The sequence below is a fragment of the Chelonoidis abingdonii genome, chromosome 3 (genome assembly GCF_003597395.2).
Source record: "Chelonoidis abingdonii isolate Lonesome George chromosome 3, CheloAbing_2.0, whole genome shotgun sequence".
Classification (NCBI taxonomy): Eukaryota; Metazoa; Chordata; order Testudines; family Testudinidae; genus Chelonoidis; species Chelonoidis abingdonii.
In genome coordinates this window covers 121,861,398-121,884,814 of record NC_133771.1, presented here as the reverse complement: position 1 = coordinate 121,884,814, position 23,417 = coordinate 121,861,398, and the positions used below count along the sequence as shown (strand labels likewise).

Here is a 23,417-nt window from a genome sequence, read left to right as displayed (position 1 = left end):
TTGAGCGCAATAGTGATAACTGTTTGCACAAATTAGGCATGCAGTTGCATTCTCATTTTTATGCATATGAGTGCATGCCTGAGTGCTTGAAACTCAAGCCTTGGGAATTCTGCAGTTGTCCCGCACCCTGCCTCATTTGAAAGGATCACAGCTCTTTACAGAGTGGTTTTAACCACCTAATCACTTGCTGTCCTTGAGGGTTAAAAGGACCTATAACATCCTAGTGAAAGGATATTCTGTGTGCCCTCTCCTCTTGCCAGAGTAATTAGGCTTTTATACTCTTCTGGCACACTGCTATTTTCACATTCTTGTGGCTGCAGGAGCTGGCTCGGCACTTGGAGCTGGTGGTGAGGAAGCAGGCACACCAAAAACCAACTATTGCAGCATTGTATAAGAGGATGAAAAAACTTGGCTGCAAGAAACTTGTCAGAATGATGTTCTCCTGTTTGTTTTTTCTTTAAATCAAAAGGTGGCAAGTTTATATGGCTACAGAATGTAATGCTCAGACTTTGTTTATTAAAGCCAAAATTTTTCCTGCTTTAGGATGATGGAAAACTTCCAAGAGCAGAGGATATCCTTAAGAGTGTTGTTTCTTAGACCACATCCTCTCTCGTTTCAGCAACACATCTCTAGCTGTACTCTAGATACTATGTGCTCCCCTGTCAAGTGCTTGAGTAGACTTGTGCAGTGTATACCCGCTGGACTCTGGCCAGAAATGGGAGGCAGTTTTAAAGGCAATTTGGTGGCTGAAAAATCCCATTATATTTTAGCTTTGTGGATTTTTGTGGGGAGTTCTGTAGACTGTTTTGGGGAGGAGGATTTTCATTTTATTTTAAAAGTTCCCGGTCACTTGTGCTAGTTTTTCAGTCCAAGGTATCCCAGACTTCGTTATGCACATTTGACCGAGAAAGCCACAGAGTACATGAAACTTGAGTAGAGTGGAGCACAATCTGCATAAGAGATCCTACATCAGGAATGTTGCCAGCAAAGCTGGAGCGCGGGTCAAGTAAGCTTAATCTAGTGGGAAGAGGCGTTTCTGAAGGCCATTGAAGAGGGCTGCTGGGAGAAGTGCTGTGATTGAGGGGAGGAAGAGGAGGAGGACTGAGATTTGTAGGGGGACAACTGGTTTGTTGTCTCTCTCTCATCTCTTACAAATCAGTATATTAGCACCTAGATACAAAGTGCAGCTGAAAATCATCAGAAGGCTTCCCCATTCCCAGCATGTGTTATAATCCATCATGTTCCTGTAATTACTCTGAGTTGCTGTGTAGGTTTTTTTTTTTCTTTTTTCTAAGTGATCTTTGTGCTGGAGTGGTGCCATTGGGCTGTGTTTAAACAGCGGTTTTTGTAAAGTCCATTGTTGCCATGGCATTGGTGTAGCTCCAACTCTGAGCATAGCTAGTCTAGAGTGCTAGGGATGGTGGAAGTTCATCTGTGCAATAGCAATGTTGGGAGAATTTCACAAAAATCTCAGTACAAACAATACCCTAGAGACTAGGGCCAAGCTTTTTCAAACATGACTAGTGATTTTTGGATACCCATGTTTTTTCGGTCCTCAACCTGAGATGCCTTAAAGGGACTTTATTTTTCAGAAAGTGCTGAGGGACCTGTCTGCCATCTGAAATCTGAATTCTTTATGATGTCTCCAGTGAGGTATCCCAAATTATTAATCACATTTGAAAATCTTGGCCTTAACCTCTGTTGTCTACAGAACAGATACAGCATGGGTTTTGTGACTGACATTTGGACTGAGGCAAAATGATTTTGCATAAGCCAGCTGGTTTCTAATTTTTGTTACTAGTGACTTGGGCTGCATTTGAACTCATGACTTAGAGGTTGCAGGTTTTCTATGTACTATTGCTCTCCTGAGCCATCTAGTATTACATAGGTTTTGCGCTTTGTGAGGGGAAAGGTGGAAGGGACTTCAAAGGCAATTTGCACTCATGCATAGTGTTGATGCTGTCCATACACTTGCAAATAAATGCCCTTCCTAGTACGGGGAACACTTACTCAGAACTGTGAAATTATAAGCCAAAACCCTGGTGTAAATATTTAATCACATCTGTTTCCTGGTAGTTCAGCTTTTGTCTCCTAGCAGGTTTAAATCCCCCCCCCCCCCCTTTTTTTTTTTTTTTTTTTTTTTGCTGGAACCTAGCTGTGCTCCTTCCGGTTTTCCACCATAGTCCTGGGAGCAGCCAGACTTCCATTCCCTGTAATGGGAGAAAAGTGAAATCAATGCTACTGTGTTCCAGTAAGAATCAAGTGATGTGAAGGGATTTGGGGCTCTAATATTTTGAGATTCTGAGTTCCCCTCAACTCCCAGTGACTTCAGTGGAAATTGATGAGGTTTGTTGCATAGTAAAGTCAGGCCTTCAGTGAGGTAGCTTGTGATGTGTTTGCGTGGCATTTTGCTGCTAGAAATCGAACTCTGCTACATCTGAATGTTCAGAAATCTATGGACTGCTTTTCAAGTCCTTGCATCTGGGACAGCACCTACAGCTGCTTTCCAAACCAGTTACCTACCCACTCACAACAGGATTTGGGGACTTCCTGCATTATCTAGGAGTTAAGAGTGTTGAGGATAACTAGGATTAATAGCATACTTTCAAATGTCTAATATAGCTCAGACTGCATTTCACAGGGCAGATTGTGTCTAGTTCAATCAAAAACAACGAGGAGTCTTGTGGCACCTTAAAGACTAATAAATTTATTAGAGCATAAGCTTTTGATGTAAGATTTGAAGAAGTGGGTCGTAGCCCACAAAAGCTTATGTTCTAATAAATTTGTTAGTCTTTAAGGTGCCACAAGATTCCTTGTTTTTGCTGGAACAGACTAACATAGCTACCCCTCTGAAACTAGTTTAATCAAGTTACTTTTTTCCCAAGCAACATTTCTTTTCTCAAGAGAGAGAAATTATAGGCAACTCTCTGGATCCTCCATCCCAAATAATCTGTTTTATGGTGCAGTTAGCTTAAATGGGATCTCTATAATAACTTAAACTATTTAAAACAAATCTTTTTCTTGCAGAATTATGGCCTTGAAACAGACAATATGAAGAACTTGGTTCTCAAATTGCGAGCTTCTTCCAACAACCTGCAGAACTGTATCAGCAGCCGGAGGAAAAATTCAAAGTATGATGGAAAAACATCACACAAACCCCCCAATGAATTCCTCACTTCAGTGGTGGAGCTCATTGGTGCTGCTAAGGCCTTGCTAGCATGGTTAGACAGGTATGAGATTGGTACTCACATTAAAAAAAAAAAAAAAAAAAGTCCATATGGTCACTTGCGTTAGTGAAATGAATTATTTCTGTTTGCAAAGGCAGCTTCTAGTGTGATGTCTGGATGTAAATATCTTTGTTCCCACCCAGATCCCCACTTTATTTAAATCTTAGATGTCAGTAATTAGCAAGTTGAATTGCCAGGCTGTTGGTGGCTGAGGGGCATGGGGTGCTGATATTGCTAAAATCAATGGATTTGACCAGTATTTACAGTGGTAGAAAACTTCCCCCTCTCCTCCAATTTCCCTCGCGCAGACAGGGCTTTAAAACAAATTCTCCCCGCTCCCCCTATATAGATGCAGCTTTCTGCTCCGACCTCTCTCACAAAATGATTGTTTAAAAAACAGCCATTTGTTAACCTGTCTTTAATTTTTAACTGAATTTGCTCTTTCCCAAATGTGTACTTCAAGGGCCTGGAACAAGACAGGCAGCAAGAGAGACTCCTTTGCTTTTCCTTACACGGGCTAGGGTTGCTCTGTGACAGCTGCTGCGGAAACAGACAGGCAACTGAGCAGATAGTGTCCCAGCAGTGATGCTGGGAGAGGATAATAGATGATTGTAAATTATTTTGCATGTTGCCAGCTTTCCTAAGGACTCAGCTTGTCGGGAGGGAAGTCAGGAGGAGATCATGGGGAGGAAGAGCTGTTATCTCATGAATGGTCCTGCTGTCACTGTCAGGTGCTGTTCCCTGGCAGTAGCTTGCTCTTCTCACTTGGTTGTTTCCTCAGGTCACTGCCAGCCTCCACCAACTTTCCTGTCTGCTAGCCCCAGCAGCAAGATGGCTGACTTATCTAACTTTGAGCCCAGTCAGTGTTTTGGAACTTTTTTCCTTCTCTCCCTGCCCCTCATAAAGTAGCAGGTGGGGCTGAGGTGCCCCTCAACAGCTCTCTAAAGCTATCTCCTTTAAGGGAGGGTATAATCACTGAGCTAGACTTGAGTCCTTTGTAAACAGTGCTGAAAGATTAGCAGCTATTCAGATTTACCTCTTAAAGCAGAGCAAGCCATTGCAGAGGCTAATCTTGGCTGAGATATTTTTCATGATAGAGAATACACTTGTTATAAGGGTAGTTTGTTCCTCACCATGTTAAATGGCACTTTAGTCTATTTACTGCAGCTGCGTTATTTAGATAAGATTTTTACTGTAATAACGTGATAGTTCTAGCATGTCTCAGGTTTGCTACTGACCTGCAACTGTGTAAATCTATGTGCTGTGCCCATTAACAGCCAGAGTTGGAAGCTGAGAGGGCTCTTCATTCTAAGGGGATTTTGTCTTGTTACAGGGCCCCATTTACAGGGATTGCTGACTTCTCAGAGACAAAGAACAGAATCATTCAGCTCTGCTTGGATCTCACCACCACAGTTCAGAAGGTCAGTTGACTTTTTCCCTCCTCCCCGCCTTTTTTCTCACCTCTCCAAGAAGGAAGGAAGGTGGGTGGCTGGGGAAGTAACTGTGCACTAGTTATGTACAACTTGTTAGTGAGGAAAACATATTCTGGAGTACCATACACATAATGATAATGAGCAGGTGCATACTGGCTGCTACCAACTTTGGTCACTCTGTTCTCCTGCAATTGAGATTTTTGTTGATCTAGCTGTCTGATCTGGCTCCCATTTTAAAGTCCATTAGTGTTTTCATTAACTTTAAGAGTTGGGTTAGGCCCTGGGATAGCTGCTTTGAATTTGAAAACGTGCGAGCTGCCTTTTTAACTCCAGTTAGAATCAACATTGGTAACTTGTTTTAATAAATACAATAGCAACTTAAATTATACCCTGGAAGAGAGCAGTAGCCGCTGGGTGTGGACTGCAACAGGCGGCTGGAAGAGCTGCCTTTCCCTCACATTTCTGCTTCCACCAGGCTGGCTTCCACAATGTTATATTACAAATTAACTATTAGTTGTGATTGGCTTTAATCGTAATGGCTGGGGGCATTTGGCATGTAAGTGACTTTCAGCAGACCAACTCCTTTCATGCTTTGGGTATAAGCTAGGGTCAGAGTGGCTGGCTTCCACTCTCCTTTGATGCCTCAGTATGTACCATACTGTGATATGCAGCTCCCACTGATGCCTGCTGGAGCATGGAACTCCCTCGTAGAAGGTGGACAGGTAAGTGGTGTGTGTGACTAGGGATTTTATTGTGGGTTTTTTTGTAGGTGGGATGAAATCTATGGCATGGGCTTGTGCACTTCTTTGCGTGTGAGAGAGAGACTTCCTGCCCAAAAGCTATGTCATTTTCAAAAACTTTTCAAAACCATGCATATATTGAAAGAAAATGAGTTAATTGCCTCTCCCCTTTTGGGATAACTCCATGCTCCTGCAGGTTACCTCAAATGATTCGTGCTGGAGTGTCATAGAAAAAACAGGAACAGGGTTTATTTCTTAGTTGCTCAATGGCCTTCTTACCCTTGCTCTAGGGCATTCTGCGCATAATCCTGTAGCTAGCTAGCTAACTTTTAACAGTGCATTTGCAGATCACTATTCAAGGCTTCTCAGTCTACCTCTGCTTCCTTTCCTCCCCCCGAATCCTCTCCCCTGCAAGTTCACAAGCTTCCCTTTTTAAGCAGTATGTGGAAATTAATGAGATGCTGCTGCTTTTAGAATTGTTTCTAACCATGGGGAACAATCAGTGTTGGATCACATGTATTAAACAGGCCAACTCAAATTGAAATAATTGGGAATGGGGATTGTGATTGTGTTTGGAGGAGGAGGAAGGGATGGAGACATGGGCCCATCTGCCTTATCAACTCTACAGTTTGAGATTCATGTTTAGAACATGAATTTTAGTAACATGGTTAAAGCAGGGTTAGTCACTGGCAAGACTTAATTCCTGAACCGCTTGCATGGTTCACAGGGGCTCACTGAATAGTTGTTTTTCAAATAGCCAAAGGAAATTCTTATTAAAAAACATACAACTTTGACTCCGGTATAAAGTTGTTATTTCTATCAATTACTGAAGAGAGAGCCTTTTGGGGAACCTGGTAGTTTTCTCAAAAAATCTTTCAGAACTAAGTTTTTCCAAACTTTCTACTGTTTAAGTTACACTTAAAACAAAACCAAATAAGGCAGGGCATAGTTAGGCCTGGTCTACACTAGAAATTTAGGTTGACACAAGACAGCTTACATCAACCTAGTTGTGCATGTGTCTTCACTTTAAATTGGTTTCCCACTTATATAAGCACCCTCTTATGCCAACATAGTGACACCACCTCCCTGAGTGACACAGTGCAAGTGCAGACACTGAATTACTTATGTTGAGCCTAACTGTCCTCCAGCAGCTGTCCTACAATGTCCCACGCTGACCTCTCAGGTCATCATTATGAACTCCACTATACAGGCGTCATGGCGACGGAGACTGGAAGCCCTCCTTCCATTTAAAGCCCAGTGAATTTTTGAAATTCCTTTTCTTGATTGTTCAGCTTGATGAGTGCACCTAGCAGCTCTCCGTTGTTGAGTACAGCTGCCCACGTCGGCTACATGCTCCAGAAGCACTCCAGCTTGGAGTAGACAGGAGATACCCTGTGTCTCCTGGGCCTGTGGGAAGAAGAGGCTGTGCAGGCACAGCTCTGAACCATTCATAGAAATATTGACATCTATGAGCAGATGACTCTAGGGATGCAGAAGAACCGGTACGATGGGGACCCAGCAGCTGTGCAGTGTGAAAGCCCAGGAACTGCAGCAGGCATACCAGAAGGCCAGGGAGACCAACCATCGATCTGGTACTGTGCCACACGTGTCACTTTTACAAAGAGCTACAAGCCATACTCGGTGGAGGACCCCTCCCAGCCCACAGCACTGTGGATACCTCTGAGGAGCCCACTGAGTCACAGGCCCCTGCTGTGAAGAGCAAGGAGGTGGATGAGGAGGAGCAGTAAGGGGGTCAGGTAACCTGGGATCCAGGTGCGCAGCGAGCCAGGACCTGTTTTTGATTCTGCCACAGTCTCACCAGTTGATCATGGGCGAACCCGATGCAAGGAAAGGAATCTCAGGTAAGCATTTAGGTAAACTTTCAATTACAGGGATGGCAGGACATATCTTTTGACTTTTTTCATTAATTTACTCATGCTAGAAGAGGTAGTAGTACAACAAAGATGTCGAGTTGCTATTTGCTTTTCATTCCCCTCTAGAGTTAGGCGGTGGCCACACAGAGCAGTTTGTTATGTATACAGGGGTGTCCCTTGAATCCTTCTGAGAGATCTCCATGAAACTTTCATTGAGATGCTTGACATTCCTCTCCTGAAGGTTTCTAGGGATGGCTGTCCTATTTCATCCTCTGTGGTAGGCCATTTCTCCACGACACTCAGCAATAACTTCAGTAGGCACCATTGCAATAGCAGTACAGGCTAGCAGCATATGGGGTTGGGCAGCTTTAGGACACCACAGGAGCTGTGGGTCTCTTCCTTTGTAACCCTCAGGAGTGAGAGATCAGCTAACATCTCCTCCACTGCCTGTGGAAAACGGTGCCAGTATTCAGTGCCATTGCCCTACACTACTTGAATCATGCAAGCAAGCAATTCACTTCTCATTTCCCCAACCCCCGGTGGGCCGTACTCACCATGGCTGGTGCTGTGCACAAACAATCCCATGCAGAAGTGAGAATGAGAGGGGAGCAAGTTTCCCTTTCTGTAATGAATATACTGACAATGGTACCTCTGTGTGTTTTATCTTCAGCTGTTGCCATTGCCACCTTCACACTCCATTTCACACCTGCAGAATGCCTGAGCCAGATACAGAGGAGAAAGAAGAGGACTCAGGATGACATGTTCAGTGAGATCCTGCAAGCCACTGCTGCATCACACTGCGAGCACTGGGCCTGGAGGATGAATATTGCGGACAGCTTAAAGAAGGAAAGAGTGGAGAAGAGAGAGCTCCAGCAGGAAAAGGAGAGGGAGATGCACCAAGACATAATAGCTTATAAGGCAGAGCAAATAGGTGCTGCAGACTGTGGTGGACCTGCAGGTTCAACAGTCCCGGGCTCACCTCACTCTACAGCCCATTGAGAACTCCATATCAGGACCGCCCTATACCTCCTCCCTAGCCCTGCAATATTCCATGTGGCATCAGGGGCCTCTTCACTACCCCTGCCGTGCCACCTAAGGGACATTCAAGACAATCATAGCTAAACATATCTGAAAGCCACAGTTGGTGTATGTGTAGCTGAAATAAGCATCAGTGTTCTTTCCCCTTCATAAGTTCTCTTCTCTCTATTAAATTTGCACTGATTGTGTTTTTTGGAATATAATTCATCTTTATTAGTTGATACCATATGCTGCCAAATCTCAGCAGTTCTGAAAGCAGTGAGTTACCTATTATTGCACAGTGCCACGTAACTCAGAGATTATTCACAAACAAAATTAATAAGTGTCTTGACAATGTTATATTCCGACATGTACAGCGATCACCAAACGACTTCTGCAGAGCCAGGTAGAGCACACTACAATGCACACTGTTCTTGCTCAGGGTTAAAATGGTCTTTCAAAGCCTCCCGGAGCAATATAGCTCTGCACTGAGCTCTTCTAATAACCCTTGTGTCTGGCTGTTGAAATTCAGATGACAGCTCCTCCACCTCTGCTCTGCAGCCCGATGGAAAATCCCCCCCTTGGCTTCACATATATTATGCTGGACACAGCAGGCAGCTATAACCATTGAGATGTTTCTCACCGAGGTCCAATCTTGTGAGTAAACTATGCCAGTGACCCTTCAAACAACAAAAAGCACGTTCAACTGTCACTCTGCACCTTCTGAGCCAGTAGTTGAATTGTTCCTTGGTGCTGTCAAGGTGGATGGTATATGCCTTCATGAACCAGGGGAGCAAGGGGTAGTCTGCATCACCCAGAATCATATTCGGCATTTCAACATTTCCAGTGGTAAACTGCTGATTAGGAAAAAAGTCTTGTAGCTTTCTCAACAGTCCTGTGTTCTTAAAGAGGTGAGCATCCTGCGTCTTCCCTGACCAGCCAACACTGATGTCAGTGACGAGTCCCCAGTGATTCACCTATGCTTTCATAACCACAGAAAAGTAGCCCTTCCTGTTTGGTGTACTGAATGGCAAGGTGATTTGATGCCAAAATAAAGATGCAAGCCATCTATCGCACTGTAGTTCAGGAGGAGCACCTGGTGCAAATCCATCTTCTATGCCCTGCACATTGCTGAGAGTCACAGTCCTGCGTACTGGCCCTGCACACTTACTTCACAACAGCCCTCGTGGTGGATTTCCCTAACTGATTGCCGACAGGCCAATAGCAATCTGGCATTGCAAGTTTCCACAGCGCGATTGCCACTTACTTCTGCACAGCAGTGCAGCTCTCATTTTGGTTTCCCTGTGCTGGAAGGCTGAGGCAGGATCACTGCACAGATCCAGGAATGAGGCCTTGCGCATCCGAAAGTTCTGCAGCTCTTGTTCATCATACCAAATCTGTGTTATGATGCAATTCTACCAGTCAGTGCTTGTTTCTCGGGCCCAGAAGCAGCACTCCACCATCAGCATCTGCTCCCTGAATGCCACTAACAACCTTGAATTGATTCTCACCATGTCCCACAGCAGTCTGTTCTCCAAGGAATTGTTGTTTCTCCCCACTTTATTTGGTGGTTCTTGTAGCTCTGGAAATATTTCAGGATCGTGCAATCTGTGCTTGCAATGCTTGTGATGATAGTGCAGGCTCCATGCTGCTTTCAGGAATGGTGGACAGAGGAGGCCATGCATGTTTGTAAGATTTAAAAAAAGGCATGAAAATTATGGGATACAGATGATAATATGGGATGGAGACAGTTGCAAAATGGGACATTGACCCCATGCTTCCAGTTACCCATGAGTGACTCATTTCAGCCCTACCATACATTGACAAAACTTCCCAAAAGATAGTGTGCTGTATAGTGGTGAGCTGCACAGTGAGATACCTATCCATGGTGCACTGCACTCTGCATCAATACGAGTGCTCCTGGTGAGCACGTACACTGCTGACACAAGGAGCCAAGTATGCATGAGCACAAGCGATGTACTAACCGTGGCATCTGTATGACAACATAACTTGAGTCAACGTAAGTTTTGTAGTGTAGACATGGCTTTAGTCACCACACAACCTTTATTCTGTCCCTGTATGGCTGTCTACAGAACAGCCAGAATTCAGAAGACAATTCTGCATGTAAACAGTGCACATTGTCATTACTTCAGTGACTGAAAATTGAGAAGTGATCTCTAAAAGGCTTTTTAGTATCTTACTCTTGTTGATATATTGTTGAAGCACTTAAAACAAAGTACATCTCTCTTTACATTCGTATAGCAATGTACTATAGCAACTGTCACCAAAACAAGTGAGGTTTCTGTCTGTTCGCTAAAAGTGACTGCCTTTGAAGCAATTTTCAGGACAAGTCTCAAAAGCATATGGAGTATAAAATGTAAACATGTGGTCAGACTTGGTATAGATACATATGTGGTGGCTTTAGTCCCTGTAAGAACCAGGGCAAAAATTAACTTAATGCTAAGGACTCAGAGTATTGAGCTCACGCTTCCAGAACATGTACATTTATGTACAAAACCCAAGTTGTGTGCTAAGTTCTTTGACTTTACGGCAAACTATATAAAATAAATAGACTTAAAGATTTAAGATACCTGCATATGCAGACTGTGACTACTTAGTCTTCAGCAAATCCTTCTTCATGAAATCTTTGTTAAAATGTCTCAGTCTTTTATAATGGGATGTAACAGTTGTGCAGCTTGGAAGGCTGGTGTGATATGGGTGAGTGTTAAGATTGTCCAAGTGATTTTTGTAATGTTTGGTTTTTCTCTCCCCACCCCCCCCGCCCCCAAATATGACCGTGAGATTTGGGTTTTTCTCCAAATATGAATTTTTCTAACATCTTATTATTTTTGAGAAAATAACAGTCTTAATGTGGGTTTCTTAAATAATTGATAAATATTTACAAATGTACTTGTAGTTTAACCCCCCCCCCCCCCCCTTCTTTTGGTCTGGGAATGTATTGGTGTGTTCCAGTTCTGCTGTTTTTTTTCAGAGAACAATGGTCTCTTCTGTAATCTACTAAATGAACTCTTTTTTCAGTTCAAAGTCTTTTGTACCTGGGTTGTGTAAATAATGCTGTGTGTGCCGTTCCCTTGCCTTCGTGAATGCCATCAGCAGCATATTTTAAAAGCACTTCTGAAGCTATTTTTAACCAATTTTTTTTATCCATTTTGAAATGTTGAATACAGTAATAGCTGGCTCAGTATTTGTAGCATCTAAAACAAGCTTGTATGGTTTACCTTAACAAAGTCCATCTTTATTTGTGCATAACTCATTTTTCCTGGAAAATGTTTCTGCAGTAACTGAAGGCTTGTATTCTTTTGACATTTTGAAGGGCTGTATTGCCTTTTAGACTAGGTGTCAGAAGATTGTTGTTCAGTGGTACATTTGATCCCTAGAAGGCGAAGCAGATGTCTGGTTAATCCCTGCTCCAAAGATACTGCCCTTTTTGCTTGATGTCAGGGGTAGCTGTATTTCAGTATTTTGCAATCTAGTCTGTTTACACAGTTCTGTTAATTTAGTGCTTGTTTTCTCTTTTTAGGATTGCACTGTGGCTGAAATGGAAGATAAAGTTCTACATGTAGTAAGTATGCATTTCAGTTACAGCCTAGTTATTTGCATTCCTATTTATTTCAATGACTTCTTGATTACTCAGACTGACAGAGCTGAAATGTAAAAACCCTGTTGCAGGCTGTTTTTATCATTCATTATTCTCTCAGAAGGGATAATGGTGAGTTTTTAATGGTATAGAAGTCAGCGCTGCTATATACAGTAGATGGTCCTTAAGGTTTTATTCCATAGGTATTTCTTCAAGACGGATGTCTGGCTCAGATTTTAAGGGGAGGGGAAGGAATATCAAAGGATGTTAGACCAAGTAAAGCAAAATGTCCATGATTCACAGCGTGGGGTGTATCACTTTATTTAATAGATAATGTACTGTGTGGTGGTCTTTGTAAAGGCACTCCTGCCTATGGACCTAGAAAGTTCTATGTCTAATTATACTTCATTTTGAAAGCTCTGAGTTTTCAAAATTGTGTTGAAGCAACCTTGTGACCAACAGTGGGATGTAATGAAATGCTTTTAATATTTTGTAACAGTTAATCATCGCTTCCTGCTTTTGACATGAGCCAGGCTGTGTTCTTTGATAAGGCCTTCCGTTTGCTGATAGATGCTTAGGCATTCAGTCGCACAATAGCTAAAAATAATTTTGTCCATAAATAAGGAAACCAAGCAAATAGGAGTTTTCAGTTTCTCATTTTTCCACACCCCATTCCGTATACGTACTGTTGTTTGGAATTCCCTTGTTTTAGCAGTTCCTTGTATTCATGCTTAAGCATTGTTTTGATTTTATTTAAATTGCATTATTTCAGTTCTATAAATCTGGTTTAGAATAAAAAACCTTGAGAATATTTTACCCTGTGCCCACTGTGATTCGACAGAGCTATCTTTATACAAAGCTGCATTTTGTGCGGCCCCTTAATTACATACATCTCCAATGAGTGAGAAGTCCCAAGGGCACTTGGACATATTTACTGTCTCAAGTGAGCTACCTTCCAGTTTCACAGCCAATTACAAATAAATGCTATCCTGAACATTTTAAGGCCTCTCTTTTTTCTTAACTGTTGAAAACAACTTTAACTTAAATACTGTATTTTGTGTCTTGATATAAATTTAAACAATGTGGAGTGTATGGGAAGAAAGTAGATGTTTTGACCATTGCATTTTCTCTGATTAAAGAGTCATTTTCCCTGTTTGAAACTTTTAGAATGTAAAAGACAAATTACTCCCTTCTGATACATAAGCCTGACTCTCACTGACTTCATTAGTCCGAGTTACATACATGTGTTTAAGGTCAGAATGTGTCCTTCGAAATGGTATTGATTTGAGATTGGATATATTTTGGTAACAAGCAAATATAAGTTTGTAAGGATCCTATGTAAGGATTCCAGCAACTGGCACAAAGGAGATAAATAATGCTAAAATACTTAATTTTTAAATGCCTACCCACTCAAAAGCTTGGTGTAGAGTACTCATCAGTTGTCATTGGCTTCTTTAGCACCATCCTGACTAACCTTTCTTAAAGCAGATCTAAATAACTTTTGGCAGCTGTTGGCACTAAAGATAGTCAAATGTTCTGGATTTCAAAATAAAAATTCCAAAAAAATATGGACTAAATTTTCGCAAGAGTGTGATGGTGTCGTAGTTGCCTTTTTTCCAGGCAATTGTAGTGGCACCTTGTCTACATTTAACTATCCCAACGTTCCTGTCACTGGTGGTAGCAGTAGTGGCAGATTTTTACCACAGAAGCCTAGGGTAGACAAGGCCATAGAGGAGAATTCTCTGAATGTTCTCATATTCTGCTAGCTGTTCTATCAAGCTTTCTTAGTGGGCCAGATTTTATAATTAAATAACTTCTGCTTTATTGAGAAATGAGGGTGGGGTGTGGGAGAGGAATTCTAGAATAGGGCTTTCCTAATGAATTTTTGTTCATTTTCAGTCAAAGATTTTAAATGGAATTTGTGATAAGATGATCAGATCAACTACAGATCCATTGATGAGCCAGAGTGCATGTCTGGAGGAGGTTCATTTAACCAACATTAAACCTGGGGAAGGCCTGGTAAGAACACAGCTGTGTCTGCTCTTCTGGCTATTCTGTGGTTACTGTGTCTGCACTGTTAGTGCCTGGTGCTGCAAGCTGTTACACCTATGAGTATTGTTTACTCCCGTTAAAATCAGTAAGGATTCAGCGTGTGACTAACTAGACTCATGGGCAAAACTGTCTGCAGGATCAATCCCTTGTTCATAAAGCCACAGTGGAGTGTGTGCTGGAGTGAGAGCCAATGGTGGGAATAAATGTGTGTTTAAGGCATTTTTGAGGTGATAATATGCTGAGTACATTGATGGAGGTGAACAAAGTGGTCTCTTACCTTTGCTGGTCACTGAAATCAGCTACATAGAGACTTTCTGAAGGACGTTTTTTCTTTTTTTGGTCTGTACTTTTGTGGGAGTTTTTGATCTGTAGTTTTGGTTGGGTGTGGAATGTCTTTGGGGGTTCTTTCTTTTTAGCAGGGGTGTGTGGTAAACCTTTGACCACGCAATGGCATATCGTGTAATTTCACTAGCTGGATCTCAGCACTGCTGAATATGGTTGGTCCGGTTGGATGTTCCATTGAATGGTGTTTACAAAAAATGGGACCTTTCTAGCTGGAATGGAGGTGATTCACATTTAAATGCCTTAAAGGAAACTGAAATATTTATCTGAAATTATTTAACTTGCTCTTAAAACTAGGAAGAAGTGAGAAAAATCTTTTGTTGAACAGTTTTTAAAAAACACTTTGGGTGCTATTATGGAGAACCTACAGTGTTTTGAGCTACATTATTGCAGGGCTAACAGAAGAGATACAAATGAACTAATCATGTTCCAGAACTATGGCAACCTCTTCAGTGAGGTTTTTGGGTATCAAATAAGGGCATTCACAGAACAGCAGCTTCATAGCTCGTGCTTTGCAAGAAATGGGGGGATGGCGAAGGAGGGCAGGGAGGATAAATCTTTGCAGATGGAGAAGAAAATCAAGAACGAAAAATGTTGCGTTCATGTTTCTAAGTGGTGGATGGTAATTCCTGGCACATAAATAGCACTTGCATGGAACTGCATAGCTAAAAAGCACAGCACAGACAATAAGTAATCTTAAAAACCTCTTACAGGAAGGAAAATTACCGGTTACCTATATGAAAATTGATATACAAGTCTCCTATGCTGCAGAAGTCTACTATATGTAATTACAATGTTAGTGTTAGCCCATTTGCAGATGGTATATTAGAGAATTCACACGATCATGACCTATTCCATTAGCACTTATCCTTGCATCCGCACCCAGTTTATAGTAAAGTGGTGCTAGCGCATGGTTTGCCTGTGCTTCTGGTTTATGCCAACACTATTGTGTTACAAGATGGCTTGCATTAAGAACAGGGATTATTTGAGCTTGCTTGTCTGTAGAATATTTGTAGCAAATTTGTGAGGAGATGGTTGGCATGCAAGGGACTCTAAATGACTTTATCTAAAATTCTCCAGGATAGTCAAGGCTATAAAGAAGTTAAAATATTTTATTTTTAAATAGTGTAACTTAAAGATCATCTGTGAAGGGTGAAATATAAAATTCCAATCTCTTTAACTTATATGTACTGAATGCCCAAGAATTCAGGAAGAGAGGAGCATTTAGCACATTGATACTAGATCACACTACTTACAAATGTGAGTCCATGAATTTTCATATTTGACGTTTTTTACACAGAATGAGTCTTAAGTTAGTATGATGTTGCTTAACCTGTTATATAATTAATATGCAAGTTTTTATTTTTGGCACTGCCGTTCTTAAATTTGACTATTTCAATTTCTTCTCCCCACCACCACCACATTAGGGAATGTATATCAAATCAACTTACGATGGATTACATGTAATTACTGGAACTACAGAAAATGTGAGTACGTTTAATTCAATTTGAAGTAGATGTATTTTTAATTTAAACTATTCTGGATGAAGCTATGTTTAGGCAGATTCCTGAGGCTTTTGTTTCTGCCATGTATGGATCTCAAAATCCTATTGCATGCGACTGTGATATACACCATTGGTTTATCCTGGATTTGTAAAGAATATGCATATGTATATGTTTTAATAGAATAACACAAGGACCTCAATCTTCTGTTGACATAATAGCTTGGTCAGGTAGTCACGTTTTGTAGGAGACAGCCTTCTACTTTGTGATAGCGTACATCTAGGTATGATCCTATGTTTCTCTTTTGATGATGGCCCTGAGAGGGGCCGTTTCACTTGACTGTCACTTGAGTTGCTTTTTAGACTGTGAGGCCATCGATTGCTGTTCGGTTCCCATGTTGATAGCATTGGTTATGCCAAAGCACTTCACAAGAGAGACTTATTGTATAATGAAAAAGCATCAAAATGTGTAGCATTACGGAATAACATTTAGTGGGGAGCCAACAGCCTCCAAAACACAAACTGGCAACATTTGAGAGACAAGCTCTGGAAAATCTGCTGCGTGAACTTGAACTCTTCAACACCATATGTAATAACAAAGAGAATCGGTGAGTTTGCGATCCCCAACGTCTGAAAGCCACCAATGTCTCCTGTACCACACAGATTTTTACTGAATCACAACCATCCTTTAATATGGGTTGGAGACTCAATAGCCATCAGACATCTTGGGGTTACAAGACAATGATACTTCAGATGAACAACTTTGAGTGGGCTTCGAATCAAGCATCTACTGTTCTGTTCCAAGCAGCAAGAAACCTTCCGTTCTGCCGGACAGAGACAAGACTATTTGCTGGATGCGTGGTTTGTGTTCTGTGGCCAGAACACGTGGCCTCTAGTTGAGGAACGAACTGTCCTTCACAATTTTATGCATAGCGAGCACCCTCCTGTCGTCATATTCATTGCTCTCCAAATTCCCTTAATCACATTACTACCAAGGACGTGTTGGAACTTTAGGAAGGCCTATGGGAACAGCTACTCAGAAACCACAGAAAAAGTGGTTCACAGGATACCTGCAAACATAGCCAGCTACATCAGGTTCATCAGCCTTCTTAAAGATGGCACAAAATGGAACATCACTCTCCCCCTCCCCACAGCTACAGAAAAGCCACAATTCTTGTTGGTTGACAGACAGTGAGGCATTCCTAAAGGAGTACCGGATAACAGGTGACCCTGATGCTTCAACTCCTGGAATCACTGAACTCCACATAGCTTTTGCCCGTCACCTTCATCTAGCAGAACCTAGATTCCACTTACTCAAGCAGGAAAGCCAGAAGTTGGAAATAAGTGACAGGAGATGGATCACTGGGTGATTACCTGTTCTGTTCATTCCCTCTGGGGCACCTGGCACTGGCGACTGTCAGAAGACAGAAAACTGGGCTAGATGGACCTTTTGGTCTGACCCAGTATGGCCTTATGTAAAGCCTGGAGGCATCTCCGTAGTCTGGATGGTGTGAACTCTTCCCAGTGTAGAATGCCACATGTCAAAGCCAGTGCCATCACCACCCAAATGTTCCTGAATTCAGAGTCTGAAACGGATTGTCATCACAAAAGGAAAGTGAAAAAACAGCTTCATTGCTCCTTATCTGACTGCCTAGTAATATCAGAGTCATTCATGAGAATATGTGGACAAGGCCATAACACTATCAATTGTATCGAAGTTGCTGGCAATGAATGGCATCTTCCCACAATTTCTGAAAAACCTAGGTCAGCATAGATGTGTGCATGCCCTTTGCCAAAGGCTCAAGGTATGGCAACAAGCAGAGGTTACTGGCATCCTAAAACTGGGGAGAATGATCCAAAAAACTATCTTATTATGGATAACATACAAGCTCTTGGAAAGCATCTTTGAGGTCTATGTCCCTAAAGAGCAATCTGGGTTTCAACCAGGACAAAGCACCTATGATCAGGTAAACTGGTAACTCGGATCAAAGCTGGCTGTCAATGCAAGCTCACAACAGCAGTGGTCTTTGTGGACCTGTCCTCAGCATATAACACAGTTTGATGGGACGGGCAGCTTCTGAAAGTGTCGAAAATAGTGCATTACAGAACACTGCTCCTACTAACAGTTATGCTCACCAACTGCAAGTTTCACATATATCTAATAGAACAGACCCAGTCGATCTCATCTACTGAACAGCAGGCTCCTGCAAGGTTCCATCTTGGCACCATCGCTCTCGTTAATGTTAATATCAGCATTATGCCATCAACCTAGTCATGGAAATTTGGCTATGTGGAGGATCTCGCGCTCATCATCCAATCGAGCACTTTTACTCCAGTGTAATGCATCCTCGCAGAAGATCTGAAAAAACTGCAGGAGTACTAGTGGGGAAGGTGACTCAGATTGAACCCCCAAACAATACTTTGCATTTCACCTGAGCAGCTGCCATGCGAAGAATTGCTTGACTGTCACACCAAACTCAGGTGCGAGGATTTCCCACAATATCTTGGAGTGGATCATAGCCTCACATGTTGCCAACATCTGAAATGACTGCTGCCAAGATAAAGGCTAGGAACAATATAATCCACAAACTAGCTGGACCAGCTGGGGAGCAGATGCTCATGCCTGGCGGACATTCACCCTTGTTTTTCTCAGCAGCTGAATGTTGCGCACCAGCGTGCACAGGTAACATACGTACAAAACACTGCTATGAGAATTGTCACAGGAGTGCTGATGTCAATCCCAACGGTCTCTCCATCCTCACATATATCTTACTTCCATCCCTCTGAAGAGAAGCAGCAATAATATGATTGGATGATAACAAACCCAAAGTTGCTTATCTACAAAGATCTCCAATAGCCTCGAAGATGCTGCCTTAAGTCCAAGAACCCTTTCTGGTTAGCCGCCAAAGGACCCCAAACCTGAAGACTGTCACCAAAAGACAAGTGGCGGAGACTGTGGCAAAATAGCAGGATGAAGAATCAAGATCTGGTCACTGATCCCACAGACCAACCACGTGGCTTCACCACGTAAGATATGGATCACAGTGAACCATGTCAGAACATTGCTGGGGCACTGCAATTACCTACTACACAAATCGAAAAACAGCCTGCATTTGAATGTGGAGAAGATATTCAAATTATTTAACATCTAGTGAGCTGCTGCCCTCTAAGATCTTTCTCTGGTGGGATAGCCTTGATTCATTCCATGTCTCTGAAAGCTATAGCGGGAACAACAGTCTTGGATGTTGACCCTGATGGTTGCTTTTCAAGTTGCCAGGCTAAAGACTACCAGAATAGTCACAGAACGGCTTCTGTTTCCATCATAGAATCATAGAACTGGAAGAGACCTGGAGAGATCATCTAGTCCAGTCCCCTGCACTCAAGGCAGGACGAAGTATTATCTAGACCACCCCTGTTTGTCCAACTTGCTCTTAAAAATCGCCAATGATGAAGATTCCACAACCTCCTTAGGCAATTTATTCCAGTGTTTAACCACTCTGACAGTTAGGAATTTTTTCCTAATGTCCAACCTAAACCTCCCTTTCTGCAGTTTAAGCCCATTGCTTCTTGTCCTATCCTCAGAGGTTAAGAACAACAATTTTTCTCCCTCTTCCTTGTAACAACCTTTTATGTACTTGAAAACTGTTGTCATGTCCCCTCTCAGTCTTCTCTTCTCCAGACTAAACAAACCCAATTTTTTTTTCAGTCTTCCTTCACAGGTCGTGATTTCTAGACCTTTAATCATTTTTATTCATGCAGATATATAAATGCCTTCAAAATACCATTGGTATTAGAATATTTGCCTTATGGAATTACCAGAAATTATTGTTCAGTGACAAAGTTTTTATGGTGTCTTGTGTAAACATGTTTGCTGAGCAAATACGCTCTTTTGTACTTTGCTCTCATTAGGACAACTTCTCTTTACCAAAGGAGATCAGGGAGGGTAGTTCAGACCAGGAATAAATATGTGCTTCTCAGTGGCAAAGAAAAGCAACTAAAAGTTTTTTCCTCTTGGGTTTAGGATGGTGCTGTCTAGATACTAGGCTACTGGTGTGCTGAGACTGCTGCCTATTTATTGTGTGCTTGTACAGCACCTAACACAATATGGTTCTGGTCAATGACTGTGGCTCCTAGGTCCTACTATAATCCAAATAGATAATAGTAGTAGGAATATATTTACGTGGATGGAGTGGTTGCTGAAAGGAAGAATCTGTGAAGTGCAGCTTGTGTGATGCTCTTTACTAGTTAGAGAAAGGCCTAGTTATTCCTTGCTAAGTTATAGTGATTAGGGAGGAGCGGGTGGAAATCTGTACTTAACAGTTTTCATGAAAACTGTTATCTTTTATATCTGCCAATTTTAATCTTACTGGTTTATTTGGCATAACTTGTCACAATAGGCTGAAAGACTGAGTCTGCTGTGCAGCAATGTCAACTTTTGATAGATGTGAAAGATTGTAACTTTAGTCGCCACTAACTTGTATAGGTAGTTGAAACAAAGGCTGAAAGCTCTGAGTGAGATTCTGCTGCAACCATAAACTAAAACTCTGAACCCAAGTGCATCTGTAACTACCAGTTCTTCTCTCAGGGAAACCGCATTCTCCTAGGAGAAATAACATCAACTGGGAGATGAAAGTGAGAGATCTACTAGCAATAGTTAGACTCTTTCCTTCTGTTCTTTCTGATGACAAAGGATGTAGTTTATATCTGGCTCAGATTACCTTTCTGACAAAAGTGGTATCTGTATTTTATTTACTATTCAAAAAATTATTTTTAACATATGTGAATGAAACCTTTTGCCAGGTGGCTGTTATCAGAACTCTAGTACTGCACCAACCACACTGAATGGTTCCAAGAAAGCAATACACTATCTAATTTCAGTCAGCTGACAGGACAGGATTTCCAGGGTCTTCCTGCCTATTTGTGATTTCCTGTGTTGCATGAGAACACACTGGCCAAAACAAAACTTTCTACTTTCTTCCATGTTTTCCATAGGAGTGGAATAGCTGCTTGTGAGCTGAAATTGGCTTGTATAAAATTATCTGAGATCTTCCAAGCAGGCTGTTGATCATCCTGTAGGATACTCTGAATTCAGTGCTCACTGTTTAATGAATCTTAAAATCACAGAAGTGTAGGGCTGGAAGGGACCTTGAGAGGTCATCAAGTCCAGCCCCCTACACTGAGGCAGAACCAAGCAAAAACCTAGACCATATCTGACACCTCTTTTGTCTGACCTATTCTTAAAAATCTCCAATGATGGGGATTCCACGACCTCCCTTGGAAGTCTGTTCCAGAGCTTAATTTCCCTTACAGTTAGATTAGCTATTAGGGAAAAAAAAAATTAAATCTTCCTGGCTGCAGTGTAAGCCCATTACTTGTCCTACCTTCAGTGGACTTGGAGAACAGCTGATCCCCATCCTTTTTATAACAGCCCGTAGGATATTGGAGACTGTTAGCCAGTCCCCCTTCAGTATTCTTTTCTCAAGACTAAGCAGGCATAGTTTTTTAACCTTTCCTTATAGGACAGGTTTTCTAAACCCCTTATTTTTTTGTTTCTCTCATCTGGACTCCCTCCAACTTATCCACAGCTTTCCTAAAGTGTGGACACAGTACTCTAGCTGAAGCCTCACCAGTGCTGAATAGAGTGAGACAATTATTGCTTGACTCTTACATGTGATGCTCCTGTTGGAACATCTCAGAATATTAACCGTTTTCACTACTGCATCTCATTATTGCCACTCATTCAATTTATCTACTATAATCCCCAGATCCTTTTCAGCAGTACTGCCACCTAGCCAGTTATTCTCCATTTTGTAGGAGTTCATTTGATTTTTTTTTTTCCTTCCTAAATATAGTACTTTGCACTTTTTTGAATTTCATCTCACTGAATTCAGTGTCAGACCAATTCTCTAATTTGTCAAGGTAGTTTTGAAATTTAACCCTGTCCTCCAAAGTGCTTGCAACCCCTTAATATCTTCCACAAATTTTGTAAGCATACTCTCCACTCCATTATCCAAGTTATGAATGAAGATATTCAGTAGTACCAGTCTCAGAACTCACCTGTGTGGGACCCCCTTAGAATGTTTTCTGCAAGCATAATTACACCCTAAAAGATGCCATTAGCCTTGGTTTGGACAGTATTCACCCCTTCAAACAGGCATTTCCTTGCTGAAGAAGCAAGAGGACAGCAAAGAATGTGGTTACTTCTAGTGGCTGGAGCCTCTGTTACATCTACAGCATCGTCCTCATTTCACAGTTTACTCCTGTAGTGTCCCTCTATTACACTGAGTTTTGAAGGTCTGGTGGTGATGAGAGAGAAACTTCCTTCCAGGCTTTCAGTTCTTCAGTAGCTTAGGGGTATTGCCTGGCTGTCCATGTTGTTTGAGGAGAGAGTGAGGCTTTTGCTATGGTGAGTAGCCCTCCCTGTGTGAATTGCACTGTGGACATGTCTATTAGTGTATCTCTGTTCTGCCTGTGTTGCCACGGTTTCATCGGAGTTGATATGTTGTTATGGTAGCAGGAATATTTTTTTAAATAACTGTAGCGGTAACCTGTGCATGGCACCAGCTTTAGATAACTCAAAGTAAATATTTACATGTTTAACAGCTGCTTGGTAATATCTAGCTGAGCATGTTGTCTATTTTGGGAGGATATTAGTTTTTAAATGTTTAACACCTATATCTCTCAGTACACATCATGCACACACATAATGTTGTCCTTTTACTTAAATTTGCTTATTTTTTTTGATGCAGGCATTTGGATTAAATGACTAAATTAGGGATTTCAAGTTAAAACTTGCAGCTTTCATTTAGTAAGCAGTGAGGGGAAAAATGAAATGGCCCCAGCTGTACTCATTACTTTTCTGTCATACATCTTCAGTATTTGAGACTTAAGGCTTTTAGTGAACACACTAAATGAAAGCAAGTTATTGTGTTTAGATTCAATTATAACAAATGACAACATAAATAACTAAGTGTCCACATTGTTTCTTAATAGGATATGTTTAATCTTTTATTATCTACTTCAAAGCTGTTTTCTCTTCTAAAACCATTTATTCAGTGTACTTTGGGTAGGCATTTTGTTTTTAAATCAAATTTAAAATAGCATAGAGTTAAAAACTCTTTGCAATGCAGCTAACTATTCCATCTGTGCAGAACCAAACAATTTGTGATGCTCTTTTTAGTGCATTCCTGGATTTTCTTAGCACTTACTAATTGCCACTTTTTCTTTACGTAGATTTATGTTGCTATTGGTGATAACTATCTGATCTACTGTAAGCTAACACAGACTCTAGAACATCCAAATTGAAGTATCTGAGATGACTGACGTGTGTGTGTTGGGGGGCGGGGGAATGTTCTGAGTGTGAGGCTAGGATAAGGAATTGGCATACATGTGTGTATATTAACAGGAGCTTGGTGTTTTCCTGTCTCATGAAAAATTTAGAGGTTTCGGATGTGTTCGTGATCCGCATTGGGACCAAACTGAGATCTTTTTCAAGGATTTTCCCAAAAAGAGAGAGCGTGCTTATGTGGTCCTCCTTGAATAGCCCAGGGGTTAGGGTGCTCACTTGGAATATGGGGGACACAAATTCAAGTCCCTCCTCTGCCTGATTTGGACCAGACACTTGAACATCATT

The 23,417-nt window shown here is 41.6% G+C and overlaps 1 protein-coding gene across 1 annotated transcript in view; it reads left to right on the top strand.

Annotated features, from left to right (window-relative positions):
* CNKSR3 (CNKSR family member 3) overlaps nt 1–23,417 on the top strand; it is a 98,334-nt gene that overhangs the window by 58,056 nt on the left and 16,861 nt on the right. Inside the window, exons 3-7 of the mRNA XM_032770823.2 lie at nt 3,028–3,230; nt 4,561–4,648; nt 11,833–11,874; nt 13,789–13,908; nt 15,711–15,770. Of these exons, the coding sequence (XP_032626714.1) occupies nt 3,028–3,230; nt 4,561–4,648; nt 11,833–11,874; nt 13,789–13,908; nt 15,711–15,770 (513 nt within the window). The remainder of the gene's footprint in view (nt 1–3,027; nt 3,231–4,560; nt 4,649–11,832; nt 11,875–13,788; nt 13,909–15,710; nt 15,771–23,417) is intronic.